Consider the following 17,527-nt stretch of genomic DNA (forward strand, 5'->3'; position numbering starts at 1 on the left):
TACAATAATTGTCCCCTAAAGAAAAGATTACATTAATTGTCCTCTCAATCTTATTATACAAATGAAATAGTGAAATATTTATTATAATAACAAATCAAAATGGATAAAAACTTTAATTTGATTCTAGCAGCCAGCGTTGGAGTAAATTAATTGACAGGTTATATGGCTCACGATATTTACAATCTTCTCGCAAAAATGTAGATCGAGTTACCGTAAAACTCACGACATTATTATTATTATTATTATTATTATTATTATTATATGGACATACGCGATTAATACATATGGAATTTGGGATGAGATGTAACACCTGTCATGCAAGCAAATCGATGACAAAAAACCTATATAAATGAAACTGGACCAAACACGACTTATAGTTAAAAATGTTCTTACACATGGCTGTAATTTCGCCACCTCTACAGTCTACACACACACCATCACACGCTCATACAGTCATACTCTCTACTCCACGATTCCATTAGCAAATAACTACGTTTTTTTTTTAAATATTTTTTTAGCATATAAGATGCTCCTCCCCTCGTCTCATAACAAATATCTACAATTTTAACAAGTGTCTACTTTTTAAAAAAGAAAGTGAACTCCACCACTCTTTATCTTTAAACCTTAATCTCATTCAAATTTTATTCGTCACACAAAATAAAAATGATGAACCACCATTTTTTATCTTTTTAGGGTGCGTTCACTTTGATGGATAAGAAAATGAGGGATAACAAAAATTTATGCATTTAAATGTCTCATTTCTTATCCCACATTTTACACAAAAAAAAAAATCCACCATTTTTCCTTCCTTATTTTCACTTTAAGGAAGGATAATATTATCACACCAAAATAGAGGGATAATATTATCCCTACTTGAAGTGAAAATAAGGAAGGAAAAATGGTGAATTTCTCTTTTGTGTAAAATGTGAGATAAGAAATGAGACATTTAAAAACATAAAGTTTTGTTATCCCTTATTTTTTTCATCCATCAAAGTGAAAGCACCCCTTACTCTTATCCTCACCTAAATTTTCGTACCGAAAAAAAATAGACACTTGTTATACGACGAAAGGAGTAATAAGCTACTCTAACTCAATTCACATAATAAAAGTGATTCTTTATCTATAAATAACAAAAAAAAAAATTAACTTTTTCTAGTCCACTAAAAATATATTCTTAATATTCATTTAAAAATCTCTAACTCCTGCCTTCCTCTCCCTCTCCATTTCACCCTGCCGCCACCCCTCCTTCCTCCCTATTATACGACGTCGCTGCTGTCTGCAAGCTTTGTTCACCCTATTCTCTCACTTTTCGCCCATTTCTCTTTCTATCTCGCACATGGACGGATTCAGAAATTTTTTATTGTGGGGGCACAAAATATAAACATACTATAAATATAAAATATGTTTAAAAAAATTATCTACGTAATAATTCAAGTCTATTACAATTAAAATCTACAAGTTTCATTGACTGGAAAATTTACATAATTGACTATCAAAAATATATTTTTCAATATAGACAATCAAATTATCATTTATCAATTTATCTCCTATTCGATCGTGTAGACAACTCTTTATGATATTTATTGCAGAAAATACCCTTTCAAATTAAGTATATATTTATTGGGAATTGAAGATTTAAAAGTTTACTTATTTATTATTTATTTTAATTAAATATATATTGACATATATATATATATATATATATAAAAAATTAGTAAACAAAATTTTTTAAAAATATTGTGGGGGCACGTGCCCCCATGGTGCCAGGCCCGGCCCTGGGCATAGGCGAGGGGTGCGACCGCCTAGGGCCCAGGGCAAAATGGATTTTTTTTTAGTTGTACAATGGGCCTCAATCAGTAAAAAAATACATACAAACCCAAAAGCTCCAATCTTATTCTATTAAAAAAAAAAGGGCCCACAAGTACACAAGCATATTCAATTAAAAGGGCCATTTTTTTCTCATTTCGCCTAGGGCCCATGAAATCTCTGGAACGGGGCTGCATGGTGCTCCCATGGTGCATACCGTGCGTCCGTCACTGGCCTCGCAACCATCACCACCGGCCCCACCTGGCGTCATACCCCTTCCCCCATGTTGTATCACCGCCTTGTCGCTTTGATTTTTCAGCACTATCGCTGCCGCCTAGCTTGATTCTTTTTTGGCTTGATCTCGACCACTTCGCCGCCGCCTCATGTCCTCTCTCTTCTTTCTCGACTCTCTTCCGCCTCTCTCTCGATTCTTCAGTGTCGGCGCCGCCTCCAAAATTTTGCAATTGATATACACTTTTCACGATTATTACATGATTTACAAAATCGTCTAAATTGAAAAAAATTTGTAACAATTTATTTTATACTGTTACACAATACAAGAATATTTTAGTTTCAATGACTACTATTTTCCACAATTCCATATAGATAACATTTCTTTTTACTATATGATTTTGGCTAGAATAGAGCGTTGAGTCTAATTTAATTAACTTATTTTCAATCGGATTCAACGTGAGCACATTTGCAAAAATAATGCATAAATAAATAAGTTGCAATACCATATTCTAATGAAAAGCATAAAGTAATAGGAAATAATACTGTTATACGAATTTTGACTATACATAAAACTCATGTAAAATCGTAAAAAGTGTAAGTGTATAAGAATACAATAATTTAAAATGACTATTATTGATATATTTTTATCTATATGGCTATAATTTTTTTTTCTATATAAAAAAGAGTAGAATGAGATGTTATCTCAATAAATAAATAGGTTTCAACTAATTACAAAAAAAGTTGTTGCAGTACGTCCACACTTGTTTAATTTAAACTCGAGAATACTACTAGTTTTCAACATATGATGAGTTGGGCTCTTTCCTTAGCCATTCACATTAGTCCCTTCGTATAGAGTAATCGTGCCTAATAACTTATTTATGTTTATAGAAAACATGGGCAACTTGAACTGCAACTCCTCTAACATATTTGGGCTGAATTTGTATCATACATTTCAAAGTTCAAACCTTTTTTTTTCCTTTTCTTGAATAAAGTTATTTTAGATCAAATAAAGATAAGAGATAATATCTCATTCTAGCATATTTCATATAGGCAAAATAAAAATAGTCATATGACTCATATAGATAAAAATATAAAAATTGCAGTCGTTTGACTCATTTCGGACTATATACTCTTACACATTTACACGGTATATATGAATTTTATTTGTAATCATGTAATAGTACTATTTAACCTGTTACATGAATTCGTTTAAGTGTGTAAGAGTATAATGGTTCAAAAAAACTACTCCCTCCGTCCCACGAAATATGACTCAATTTTCTTTTTGCTTTGTCCCACAAAGCTTGACCTGTTTTCAAAAATGGCAAAAAATGTACTATTTATTCACCTTTTCACTTTTTTACATACCACACTTAAAACATAAAATACCAATTTCTTAATTCTCGTGCCGAAAAGAACTGGATCATGCTTCATGGGACGGAGGGAGTATTATTTTTTACATTTATATTCATATAACTATAATTTGTCTATTACTACCTCCGTCCATCAAGAGTGTAGCACTTTTGGTGGACACGATTTTCAGAAAATAGTTGGTAGATGTATATAAAGTAGAAATGAGTGGTTATGGTTGAATTGAGATGGTAGAGTCATGTCCCAAAAAAGAAAATGATATATTCTTTGTGGACGCCCAATTGAGTAATTGTGCCACACTCTTGATGGAGGGAGGCAATATATTGTATATTTTTGGCTAGAATAGGGTGTTTATTCTAACAATAAAGTTCAAGTAAAGAATGATTGAAATGAAATGTAACCACGTGTTGGTTGCTTGTAAAATCGCTAGCAGGAAAACAAAACTACAAGAAAGCAAATTATGTGATGAAGACAACTTTTTGTTTACATTACGCATTTTCAATTGGATTATAAATTAATGAGTAATAGCTTTTTTTTTTTTTTTCAATTATTGAACCTAGCTAATATATCTTGGTTGATTGAAGAGCTTTTCTCCATTAATTTTACCACATTTTCTTGCAATTCCACGTAAAGGTGATGTGCAATATGCAAATTTGAAAATAATTCGTGTATTTTCCGACTATTAACCCTATTATAAATGTGTTGATGATTGGTTCAAAAAATTATGTTGCTACTCTGTTGTGTAGAATTGGAAGAAGTTTCCTTTTGACGAGTAGTTTAAGATTAGAGTTGGGAGTTAGGACACGGGATTGAGATCGACTGCCGCAAATTTATATCCATCTGGAAATGAGTTACTATTTATTAGGTTTTGGCAACAAACAATTTGATGGTCCTCATTCAACAATCCAATTCCACCAAACAATTAGGTCCATATTCAATTTGCTACCACATTCAAGAATGGAACCATCTCAAATCTCAATTCCACACAGTAAAAAACACAATATGGTTATCCAGCTTCTTTAAAAATAAATAAATGAAGTGGGGATTCAAGTTATTGTGACACTGGCCAAGAAGATGGTAGGAGAATTAGTGAATACCATATATCATTACTTCAATAAAAGGCAACAACGTAATAGTAGTAGCAGTGGTAGCCCATTTTACAACTCGACGAGGACACCCCAGAAAGTTGAGCATCGCTCTCCAATCCTACAGATCGATTGTACTTGGAGAACCCTACAAAATTTGAAATAAAGTTATTCTAATTTGGAAATGCTAGATACACACGAGATAATAATGCAAAACGCCTGATATGAATAACAAAATGTGAATATGCAGCTTGTAGCAACTAAATTGGTCATAACGTATGTTGACATGGAAGTAGTATAACTATAATATACCGATATAAGGGGGAAGGGTCACATATGGCATTAAGGTATTAATCTGTCTCTTATGAATCAACTGTTTTGATTGACGGACATGGAAGCTCTATTCTTGAAGCCATAAATGACTATGTTGAATGAAGTAGCCTCCTCCCCTGATTAGATTTAGATCTGCTTCATGCATTTAGTAACTCATCAGCACCTCCACTTTCCTAAGTATCCACACTACAATGCCTTTATGATATAACACAAAATTACTGGCCAATCCTACTCCCAAAGATTTCAAAATGCACCAATTTTTGTCATTTCTAGGGAAAAAATTGACTATAAATTACTGCATTCAGATTTCATAGGGCATAAATCACCACCCAATCCAATAGTAACATGAAACAATTAATAAATTTAGTAGCAATTTTAGTCAGGTACGTTTCAAAATAAGCAAGTCCACTCGCTTTTTAAAATCATCATTCCTGACCTATAAGACTAAATTTCAGTCACCAATCCCTTTGGGGTCAAATATGTATTTTACCCAGCTATTGTTAATAATAGTAAAATAGGTAAATTAGTGTTACTGGATTTGGTTATGATAGAGAAATAAAAGTACCTTCCACACCAAAATGCTTCCTCCAATATGCTCCTTTATATCAAATTCGGTTTAAAGACCACGTGCTGAAAGGTAAATAACAGAATCAAGTTCAATTCAACTATTAATAATATCGGCATGATAAACACCAGAAATCTACTAAGAGTTTAAGAGTCAAATCTACCCATCATTAGTAAATCGGGAGAGAGGTGGTATCACCTTAATTTGCGTCCGGTTATAAGTGTAAGTGATATGAACTAATCCGTCACTGGCTTGAATAACAGCAGGATAAGAAAATTCCATTCCTTCAGTCTCCTCTAATGTGGCAATGTCGTGCCATGAGTCACCATCATCAGAAGAAACAGCAACTTTGAGTACAGCACGAGATATTGTATTATATGCCAGTACAAGACGGCCATCAGTCAGCTTCACTCCATCAATTCCTATCCATGTAAATGATTGATAAGTGGCAATAAAAGTCAGTGATATAATTTTAAGAGGAAATTATTTAGAAAGCATGACAGTATCATGGTTTATAAACGCTTTACTTAGTTAACAACCTGAATTCGGATTTGGTAGTTCAGTTGGCCATGCATAATCCCATGTGTGACCACCATCGCGGGACTCTGACATGCATATTTTATTTATTCCATCAAAGGATCTCATGAGAACACGTAGGTTCCCTTTTGCAGTCTGGTAAGGAACAGGTTGAATGACAGTGAGAGTTTCGTTCTGAATGTATATCGGTCCATACTTTCTCCATGACCTACCCAAGTCTGGAGTTATCTGTTTTACAGATTTAGAAGATGCGTTAGCAACCACCACTAGATTTATTTGAAAACAATGACTTATTTAAGAAAGAGATGACATGGAATACTTCTTAGGACCTCCATCCATGCGCCCCAAGAATTCCAGCTCTCGACGGAAGATCCACAGAGCAAGTCCCCATTCTCCAGCAAGATAGGCTGCAAATAAACATTAATTTTGTTACGATACAACTTGTATAAAACACACTGCACTAATGCAACAAAGCTGTGTATACCTTATTTTTAATCGGACCTAATATGCCAGGAGGAAGCTGTTCTCTCATTGACCAAGTAACCCCACCATCATAAGATCTCTTCATGCATCCACTCCATCTAAATAGTCAGATGATACATATTTTCAGAAGCAGGAATGTGATACCATGTTGTAAATAATGGGCAAAAATACCATGTTTCCATATATAGATATGCACTTCTTTTTGAAGTGATTTATTAATACTTTTCAGTGACACGTTAATTGTTATTGCAATTGACTACTACTTCCACCTAACAGTGATTTGGTGCAATCTGGCATTTTGTTCAAATTGAATTACTGTTGAATTAGAATATATGAGAAGAATGGATGTTTATATCTGATTACCCATTTAAACAATGAGAAACTTGAACACTTTCAGCTTACTAATGAGAACATCGTCAGTTACAATATCGGTTACCAAAAATAGTTTCAAACTGAAAGAAACGATGATAGACATGAATACTTACTTTTGAACCTCTTGACCAATTTTATAGAATAGTAGCAACTGATTGGAAGGGTGCTTATACAGCACCGGGTTCCACATAGGGACATTAAATTGCTCATCAACAGCAAAAGGAGAGTGCCAAGAACCATCCTGCCAGTAAACTTGTGTTAAATTAGGAGCTAGAAAGACCAAAATGTTGATTATTTCTTAGGAGAAAAGTGGAAATCAATAGACATTTCTTTTCTAAAATCTAAAAACGTACTTCAAATTTGACTTGATCAAAAGGTAATTGTCACCTTGTAAGCCTGTGTCCAGATTTTTACATCAGGAGCTCCTTCTGCTGTACCACCAAAATAAGCAACCAAAAAATGATCTTTATCGACCTACAAATACACCAAATATAATTTACGATATTTCTAGCTGATAGAGAGGCTAGGACAATATTATGTTACTGAGTAACACCTCTACGATCGTTGAAGCATGGCAACTGTTGAAGGGGGCTGAGTTAGCAGGAAACGTAAACTCCTCAACTAGTGGGATCCAAGGGAAAGTATCATTTTTCATCTGCAAAAACTGTGTGGTGTTTGCCTTTATGATCCTTACTTCACTGCATAAAACTCACGATGATCAACGGTGTACATTTCCATGAAATTTAAGAATGTAATGATGGAAATAGACATAGCATTTTCCACTTCAAGCACAAATCATTTTCACAATCCTTAAAAGTTCAGAGGAAACCACAACTTTTAGGTGATATTCAATTTGAGTAATATCCATCACCTTCTCAGTCATTAACCACAGGTCCACAGCTAACAATTTCTAACTAGCATCAACATTGTTTCTTTATACCACCCAAGCCCACCATACCTCATATCATATTTATTGACACCCATGCACACATCGCTAAAGAAAATCCACCCAATATCTTTCAGCCTAACTAATATATCACCGGTCCCAGGCCATCTCGTATCAAATTACTCAACTTGCCACCCACAAGTAATTTGCCTCGAGGTTATTTCTAATTGTCTATGAACAAATATAATAAAGATCTTTGTACACAAACACATACAGAGATGGGGTTCTCTCACTATTGTATTTTCTATTAACTAAGCTTTTTGGCATTTCCTTCAAACACATATAGTATATCAGTATATGGTAGTGTTATATCACAGGGAAATCAGGGCATGTTTGGCTGGTTTATTGGGTTGGCTCCAACAATATATACAAAGTAGTTCTCAAGCACGAAAACTGAATACAGAAGAAAATTTATTCTTCTTCTGCTGTCTGAATTCCCCAAATGCACATCATGACATTTTATTATTTTTGACATAGACAACATCATAGAAAGAAGAATTAATATGAACTAAATCAGAAAGAGATCCGAAACATACGACTTGAGATGGAGGAGTTCCACCCTTTTTAATTTTATTTTCTGGTCTACTCTCACAACGATAACCAGTAATGAGGATAACCAAATTATAGCAAATATTACAGAACACAAACGCTCTCACTCACACACTGACTGTGAAAAAAAATAAAATGGAAAGGAGAACCTTTAAATACCTTCTCGACAGGAAATGAATCGGGCGGACCAAGTTGTGACCTTTGAATTTCAAGAATATATCTTTAAGCCTGAAACTGCTTCCCAGACAAGAAAACGAACAGTTCGAAAACAAAGGGAATGTGAAGAGAAACACTAAGACTAGCAAAAACCCTGAAACTAATCTCCCCATTTTCATGAAAAAACAAACTTAGTGAATTCCTATCACAATATAAATATAAATGCCAGAAAAATTATTTAGCAATAAATGTCAGCTACTGATAATCCAATTATGCAGTTCCACAATCCGAAATCAAATTTAAGAAATGAGATGAAAATACCTATTTATGGACACAGTCAGAATGACGTCGATGTAAAAGAGCACACTGCTTCCCGCTAACGGAGCGGCAATCTGCACATTTTGTGCGCTTTTTTGTTTTATCTTTTCGTTTTTTAAGAAACAACTTTGAATGCCTCGTGCGAGAGGAATGTATGAATTGACAATGAAGAGGAGGGAGACGGCGCAGCTGCAGGAGGCTTTGGGGGTTTTCTGGTGGCGTTGACTGTCGCCAATAACACCCATAGCAATGGTATTTGGACAAAAACATGTTAGTCAAATACTCCCTCCGTCCCAATAAAAGTGGCCACATTTCCTTTTTGGGTGTCCCATTAAAAGTGACTATTTTCTAAAAATGACAAAAGTTTATTTTAATTAAGTCAACAATTACTCACTAATTTGATCAACAATTATAGGCCACTTTCTAAAAATTACTCACTAATTTTGATGGATCACCCTCAATTAAAACATAACAATCCTCTTCTTAATCTCCATGCCCAAAAAAAAGTGGCCACTTTTATTGGGACGGAGGGAGTATGTAAAAAAATTGTTTTATTTCCAATTTTTGGTTTAAAAAAGTAAAATATATCTAGTTAATTTTATTGTTTTTTTACACTGTAACTTTTAATAATTTTTTAATTTTTATTACTCCCTCTGTCCGTGAAAGAACTTCCTATCTTTCTTTTTTGGAATGTCCACAAAAAAAGCTTCCTACCTATTTTTAGACTATGCCACACCACTTATAATTACTCTTACTTTTCACTTTTCATAACTCCCAATATTAATTATAATATCTTTTCACCACTCCCAATACATTCAACTACCTTTTATCCACTTTCAATACACTCAACAACATTTTTTCTTAAAACCCGTGCCACTCCCTCCTAGGAAGTTCTTTCATGGACGGAGGGAGTATTTTTTTAAAGAAGTTCTTAAAACCCGTGCCACTTCTGATATGGGTAGAAGTGGACGAAGAACCCGTTGGACATAATGACCCAAGAACCCGACATATGTGAGTAGGCAGCGGACTCCCTAGATCGAGAATCTAGTTTGATCAACCCGTAAGAGCGTAGAAACCTCGACCTGTTGGCTATATAATCAGCCAAGAACCTCGGTATGGATGAACACTACAAGACCTTGCTCAAGTGTCTTGATAAGTTCTAAAACAAGTGAAAAACTCAACAAAGAGAATTCAACTCACTAAGCATAAGCAATTTTCGTTTATATCAATGGTGTCCCCAAAATAAGTGATTTACAAGACTATTTATAGGCTCAAAAATGACTTTTGGGAGCCTAACACTAATGTCAATACTTAAGACTCATAATTCAAATAAATACACACTAAAATGTAACCACAAATGACTTTTCCACTTGGCTGCACTATTTTGGACGAAAATCCTCTTATTTTATCTTCAATTGGGCCTCAAAAATCAAATGTGTAATAAGCCATCACTTCAAGTAGGAACAAGCCCATCAACTTGAATAATATTCACCATTTGGCCCAATGTAGATTGGTCTTGGACTTGGGCTTTAATTTGAGCAACTAACTCCAATACTAATGAACTCCTTTATTTGTTGTGTTGTTGACCCCTTTTTTTATTAACTCAATAACCTGACTTGTAATCGATAAGTTGTCCGGCCCTGCTCACATAAGTTTACTTATTACGTACGTGACTAATCAGTAAAAATATATTAAAAATAATACTCCCTCCGTCCCGCGAGTCTTGACACGTTTGGATTCGGCACGGGAATTAAGGAGTTGTAGATTAGTGTTTTAAGTGTGTAATTAATAAAGTATAAAATTGATAAAGTAGGAGAGAGAAGGTAATAAAAGTAATAAAGTAGGAGAGAGAATATAATAAAGGTGATAAAGTAGGAAAGATAAAGTAATAATTATTGCCAAAAAAGGAAACTTGTCAAGATTCGTGCGTGGGACGGAGGGAGTAATAATAAATAAATAAATAAATCTTCCCTCTCAAAGGCTCCATAATCGGCCCAACAGTTATATATATAAGGTCCAAGTCCAACTTACTGATGAATCCAATGAATTGGTCCTTTATGGCATTCTCAATTTCATATTGTAACGTACATCCAAAATAATTGGTATTTTAATTTTTACTTTATGTTATTATGCATGGAAACCACAACAATAATAAAAAGAAAAAATGACTAATATACATACAACATATAATAAGTTAAACGCAAAATAGCATGGCTTTTACACAATGGCGGAGCCAGGAATTAATTTGGGAGGGGGCTGAGCTTACACGGGGGTTCGGGGGCGGTAGTCCCCGAGATTCTTTTTTGGATATTCCGTATATTTAAGGCATTATTTTATTAAAAGACGAGCATAATAGTAATAATAAAGAACAATATTTTCATAGATTATATAATTTAAATATATAACAAATTAGTTTCAATACATTACAAATTTTTTTAGGACATTCTGTATTTTTAAAGCATTTTTTTATTAAAAGACGAGTATAATAGTAATTATAAAGAACACCATTTTCATATACTATATAGTTTCAATATATTACAAATTAATTTCAATACATTACAAACTTTTTTTTTGTCATTTTCGTACATTTTAGGCATTTTTTATTAATAGACAAGCATAATAGCAATAATAACGAACAATATTTTCATAAATTATATATCTATATATTATATAAAACACCAGTTTAACGGTAAAATTTTAGCGCCAAATTTTATCTCTCCCACGTTCTCACTAACTATTACTCCATTAATCACGATTCAATTCTTCTTCCAAAAATTCTCATTATCTGAAATCATTTTCCTCAATTCTCTTCTCTCTATAACCGCTCTTCGCTGCTCCATCGCTCACCAAACTCAATCGAACACTAGGCCGCCATTTCTCAGTCACTAACCGCCGCCCTAGCGCCGCCGCCTCAGCCCAACGTCGCCCAAAACGGTAAATGCAAAATCAATCAGTTTCTTCATATCTCTCTCTATTTCTATTCTTTATGATTCTTCTCCCACGATTTTAAGGAAAATTTCCCAATATCTGAAACCCTTTTTGTCAACTCTCTTCTCTTTTCCAGATTCCATAACCGCTGCTCGCCGTTCCATCGCTCACCAAATTCAATCGAAGACTCGGCCGCCATTTCTCGATCCTCAACTGCCGCCGTAGCGCGGTCGCCTCAAACCAACATCACCCGAAACGGTAAAAACAAAAGTAATCAGTTTCTTCCTCTCTCTCTCTTTCTATTCTATCAATCAATACATTGAGGGCCATTGTATCGAAAATTTTAAAGCAGTGTTTCTAAAAGTGCAGGTACTAATTTCAATTTCAATTTTTTATGGGTTAATTAAAATTGGAATTGAAATTTTGAAATTGGGTTTTTGAAACCAAGATTGGATTTTGGTTTGAAAACAACAGTGGAACATTTATCATCTTAAAATACTGCAACGTAGAACTCTTGGGCCAATGCAGCCCTCCACGTGCAGCGGATTCGCCGTTTGGAAGGGTGCCGCATTTTGGTGTATTTCTGTGCACCAGCGGCAGCTATGGTTCGAGGGTTATAATATCTCTTTTATTTCAGTGCTCTTTTTAGAAGTGTTTCACTCTTTACACTGAATTGTTGGATTTATGTTTTAATGATTTTTTAGAGCATAAAGTTGAAAAATTGTGCTTTATGTGTGTATTCTACTCCTTGAAATGATTGAGGAAGTGTCCATATGTCCCTCTAATGATTGATTCTTATGTGCTTATAGTTTGTAATTATTGGCAATAAAATTCAGCAATTTGAATATAAGCAGTTTTAATATTATTTGATGTGTGGTTTTCACTCTATTGATCTCAATATTATCTGAGTGACCATTGAGTTATCGTCATCTAGCATTCATGTTCTCTGAGTGATTTTTTAGTATACTCCAAATATTTTTTATTTATATTCTCTTTGATGAAATCTTTATGCAATTATCCAAATCATTTTGATTTATGTCTTTTTTTGCTTAATTTTCTTATAGTTATTGCATTTGCTTCAGATGTGCTTGAATGAGTATGTTCATGGGTTGTCATTAGAGTCATTGAGATTCTAAGAATCACTGTCTGGAAAGGTTATCAATTTACTTTGTCGTCTTCTTTTTACGGGTTGTCATCAGAGGCCTTGAGTTCTTTTCTCATACATTTATGTTGTTGTTTTACTCAACTAGAAATTGCCTACATCTTGATGAGGCCCCATTTGGATCCATATAATATTGGATGGAAGGTAGATTTATGTTTAATTGTGGATTTCTTTGATTATCAATAAGCTTCTTCACATGTTTTCCTTGCAACTTGAGAAGAGGGCTTATTTTGTAAAGTTAATTACTTTGAATTGGAATTGTGAATTTAACAGGATGTTGTTTCTTTCTAATCTTATTGCAATAATAATTTTTTGCTGTATTTTCATTTTCTATCTTAAATGCTGAGGACCTCCACTGGTTTGTGCCATTAATGGGTTTCTGGTGTTGAATCTTTTCTGTTATCTACTCTCTCTCTCTCTCTCATGGAGTGTGACTGTAATCTCAGGTTGGTTTAAAGGATAAATTTTCTGGGCTTGAGGCTTAATAAAAAAAAGATGTTTTTTGTAATGTATTGTATTAGTATTTGTGAAATTGGCATTTGCTGAAGATATTGTGAATGAACAGAGTCCAGATGGTGATATCATTGACTGTGTGCCCATCTCTCATCAGCCAGCCTTTGATCACCCATTTCTCAAAGACCACAAAATTCAGGTTCTATTGCAAAAATGAATAATTGTTGATATAATTTGAGGGCATTGGTGATTCTAACAAGTTTTATCCTTGATTCAGACAAGGCCTAGCTATCATCCAGAAGGGCTCTTTGATGACAACAAGGTGTCCAATTCCAAAGGCCCTAAAGAGAGAAGCAATCCTATGTCTCAGCTGTGGCATATGAATGGCAAATGCTCCGAGGGTTCGATCCCGATTAGAAGAACAAAGAAAGAAGATGTGTTGAGGGCTAGCTCTGTTAAGAGATATGGCAAGAAAAAGCACAGAAGCATTCCCAAGCCCAGGTCTGCTGATCCTGACCTCATCAACCAAAGTGGTCATCAGGTAGCCCATAAAGATGCAATCTTTGATGGATTTTGATGGAAAGTAATCTGTTGTGTGTTTTGATGGACTGTGTTGTGTGAATTTTGTAATCAGCATGCCATAGCCTATGTTGAAGGAGACAAGTATTACGGTGCGAAAGCAACTATCAATGTGTGGGAAGATTATAATTAATGTTTAAAATTTTCAATTGTTGTATGCATTAATTCAAAAATATTATTACTCTCAAATTTGCATATACTAATATAAAATATATAAAAATAGACTTGAAATGAATAAATTATGATTATTTAAAAGGTCATTTAATTTCGATACTCGCCGTGCATCGCACGGGCGAGCGTACTAGTTTTCAATAAATTACAAGCTAGAATCAATAATAATAAAAGACAAGTATAGTAATAATAGCAAACAAATTTTTTTTGGGCATTCCATCCATTTTAGGCATTTTCTATTAAAAGACAAGCATAATAGTGATAATAATGTATACTATTTTTATAGATTATATAGTTTTAAATAACACAATTATCCTTAAATTAATTATAAATGGAAGAATATAACAAGCTAATCAACTTTTGTAAAACAAATTTCTTTTATAATATAAACATATATCTATATATATTATTTAAAAAAATCAAAATTTGGGAGGGGGCTTCAGCCCCCCCCCCCCCCCCCCCCCCCCCCCAGTCCCCCCTGGCTACGCCCCTGCTTTTACATGTGCAGTGGATTGAAGATAGTTCATGCCTGTATGTAGACTACATAAGATCTTTAATAAAATAATTGATCAATATAATTGGACACTCCAAATGTGGATGTGAAATGGGCTTGGCGCATAAGTAAAATTTTTAGTAGCGATGACCTCTTCGCACTATTTGCTATAGATTTCAATTAATATTCTTTTTGTAAATTAGTTTTCATAGTCAAAATTATTGTATATTGCGTTCTAATAAAACAGAAAATACTAGAAAATAATTATCATGATATATTTTCATAGACAATCCAGTGAATCCAACTAACTTGAGCATATACTACATCTACATTTACTAAATCAATTAAATTTTGTGGACCATAGTGAATTCAAAGCTAATAAATAAAAGTGTCTAATTACTATGCAAACAAAAGCAAAAACATTAAAATCCCTCTTCTACCCAACGCTCCCAACCTCCAACATTATTATTATTATTATTATTATTATTATTATTATCTTTTGATAATAGTACATAATTGCCACACAATTTTATACTTAATTTATTTCAATTTTTAATGAACAAAGACGAAGAATGACTTTGGCTCAAACCACCCTAATTTTTCATCTATTATCAAAATATTCGTCAGCATGACTTTTTTTGCTGCTTGATTTTTGTAGTTTCTCCGAAACTATACTACAATTTTCAATCTTGAAATAAGAGATACTATGAATTAAAAGTGGAGCTACACGTGGCTCAAGTCCGGCCTCATTTAATGTGAAAACGCGTTACACTTTTCATAGTGGGTGGGCGTCTAATTTTCTTCTATCTTTACAAAAGAATGTTCCATTAACTCACTTCTGTAAATACTGAAACACGATTTTATGCGCTCAGAAATAATTATATTTATCCAGTTTCAACTGCACGTCCCAAATTATCGGAATAGTCTTCAATTATGAAGTTCAATAAAAATAATATTTTATCCACACCCAAAATTACTTATTCAATATTCGGCTCAATTTTCTAAGCCCATGAATATTCATAGGATCTGAAACAATCAGGGTATTGCTCAATCATAATCAGGGTGTTGTCCCTAGCTATAAGTGGTACTCCCTCCGTCCCGCTAAAGTTGGCCACGTTCTTTTCGGCACGGAGATTAAGAAATGTATTGTTATGAGTTAATTAAGTGGTTTATATTTTCAAATGACCTTTGTTTATCTTAATAGCTTAATTAGTAAATATGTCAACCACCACCACTAATCTGCCAGCAACTCGCCGCCGCCGGCGACCGCCGACCGGAGCACCACCACCACCGACCACAAGCACCACCACCACAAATCTTGCAAAAATCTTGACGATTCGAACTTGAGCACCCAAAATCTTCTGACCGGAGCACCACCGCCACCAGCAGCACCACCACCACAAATCTCGCATCGCATACCCGAACCAGAATCGCATCCTCCGCCTTCTTCTATCTCTCCACTCGCCACCCCTAAATCGCGACTGCATGCCCTCAGATCTAGGGCTCGCCACCCCAAATCGCTACCGCCCTCAGATCTAGGGCTCGCCATCCCCAAATCGCGACCACCCTCAAGGCTAGGGCTCGCTCTCTTGCCGGAATTACAGAGACGCGGCGGCGGCGCAACTCCGAATTTATGAAGAGCAGTGCAATTTTGTGTATGTGTGTGTTGTAGGCGAGAAACAGGGGATGGGGATGGCGTCCACCGGAGAAGAACAGAGGGGGAGAGAGGGAGAGACGGCGGCGGCGGCCATGGGGGTTGCGTCCGCCGGAGAAGAACAGAGGGGGAGAGAGGGACAGGCGGCGGCGGCCATGAGGTGCGGTGTGAGAGAGATGTGACAGGCGGTGGTCTCGACGCAGACCAGAGAAACGGCGGCGGTCGCAGCGCAGGCCAGAGAGGCGGCGGCCATGGGGGCGGTGTGCCGCCGGAGAAGAAGACAGAAGGCGGTCGTGGGGGTGTCTGGAGAGAGAGACGATATTATAGAGAGAGAGAAAGAGATGAGATATTTAATTAACTTAGAATCTTAATTAAATTTAGTTTAATAGGTTTAGTTAAATTAATTCTTTCCAAAAATAGAAAGTAGCCAACTTTAGTGGGACGCCCAAAAAGGAAATGTGGCCAACTTTAATGGGACGGAGGGAGTATTTTCTTTCGGTTGCGGTGCGGTTGCGGTGTTGTATTGTTTGGTGTCGAGATCTCATATATAAAGCATTTCTCATTTGTATGCGGTGATGTTTTCATACTATTTGACTGATAGTGAAATCACGTATGCGTACAAATTGCATAATTAATTATATTTAAATATCTTTTAAATTTAAAAAAAAATACCACTTGTAATTTAAAAAGAAAAAAGACAAAATCAACCTCTTCACAAATCAATGCGTATCCAAGATCAAAATATAAAGAATTTTGTCAATTCTCATTAAGAAGGGATGGAAGTCATTCTAAGCATATGGGACAATTGGACAATTTGGTATTTTAAATCTGACCTTGTTGCATCTTGCATGAAACAGCCCACTTGCACGCATTAAATAAATATTTTTAGTTATTATTCAATGAAAAAGTTTAAATGAGAATCTATATAATATACTCCCTCCGTCCACGAAAAAATGCCCCATTTGGGTGCCGGCACGGATACTAAGAAAGCTGAAAAAGTTGTTTTGAGTGGGGTAAAAATTACAATAGGGGTAGTTCTAATGACATTGATTAGTTTGTTAATATTTTCTTGTCTTTTAGTTGTTGAGAGTTTAAACAATCCTACTCTTTATTGAGTTCGATTTTAATGTTAAAGACTAGTATTTAATTTTTATGCCTATTTTAATTGTTGTGTTTTTTTAACATATTCATTCTTATTTTTTTATGCCTATTTTAATGTTAAAGACTATTTAATTTTTATTTTATTGTACAATTGTAGAGAAATCAATTGATTAGTTGGCACTAATATATAAAAATAAAATTAAATTTACATTAATTTGTCAAAATATAAATATA

The 17,527-nt window shown here is 34.7% G+C and overlaps 1 protein-coding gene and 1 long non-coding RNA gene across 9 annotated transcripts; one reads left to right on the plus strand and one right to left on the minus strand.

Moving 5' to 3' along the window:
* Nucleotides 1–4,402: 4,402 nt before the first annotated feature.
* On the minus strand, nt 4,403–9,006 carry LOC131003902 (uncharacterized). Of its 5 annotated transcripts, none has more exons than XM_057930469.1 (11): nt 8,756–9,006; nt 8,438–8,512; nt 7,337–7,481; nt 7,171–7,257; nt 6,897–7,024; nt 6,413–6,509; nt 6,258–6,335; nt 5,931–6,156; nt 5,590–5,813; nt 5,392–5,456; nt 4,403–4,641 (listed from the first exon to the last, which is right to left on the minus strand). In XM_057930469.1, the coding sequence occupies exons 1-10, from the start codon at nt 8,995–8,997 to the stop codon at nt 5,427–5,429; spliced, it is 1,332 nt and encodes a 443-aa protein (XP_057786452.1). In that variant the 5' UTR covers nt 8,998–9,006; the 3' UTR covers nt 4,403–4,641; nt 5,392–5,426. The 5 variants fall into 5 exon arrangements, with proteins under 5 accessions (XP_057786452.1, XP_057786455.1, XP_057786454.1 ...); XM_057930472.1 differs by having other exon boundaries at nt 7,337–7,447; nt 8,756–8,790; XM_057930470.1 differs by lacking the exon at nt 4,403–4,641 and adding an exon at nt 4,787–4,958 and having other exon boundaries at nt 8,756–9,001.
* A 2,403-nt stretch (nt 9,007–11,409) lies between these two features.
* LOC131003904 (uncharacterized) lies at nt 11,410–14,031 on the plus strand. 4 transcript variants are annotated; one of them, XR_009094853.1, is made up of 4 exons: nt 11,410–11,686; nt 11,817–13,288; nt 13,408–13,494; nt 13,573–14,031. It is a non-coding gene; the product is annotated as an uncharacterized LOC131003904 (long non-coding RNA). The 4 variants fall into 4 exon arrangements; XR_009094854.1 differs by having other exon boundaries at nt 11,415–11,686; nt 11,817–13,494; nt 13,573–13,836; nt 13,930–14,031; XR_009094855.1 differs by having other exon boundaries at nt 11,415–11,686; nt 11,817–11,950.
* Nucleotides 14,032–17,527: the final 3,496 nt, after the last annotated feature.

This window comes from Salvia miltiorrhiza, unplaced genomic scaffold, assembly GCF_028751815.1.
Source record: "Salvia miltiorrhiza cultivar Shanhuang (shh) unplaced genomic scaffold, IMPLAD_Smil_shh original_scaffold_293, whole genome shotgun sequence".
In the NCBI taxonomy this organism is placed as follows: domain Eukaryota; kingdom Viridiplantae; phylum Streptophyta; class Magnoliopsida; order Lamiales; family Lamiaceae; genus Salvia; species Salvia miltiorrhiza.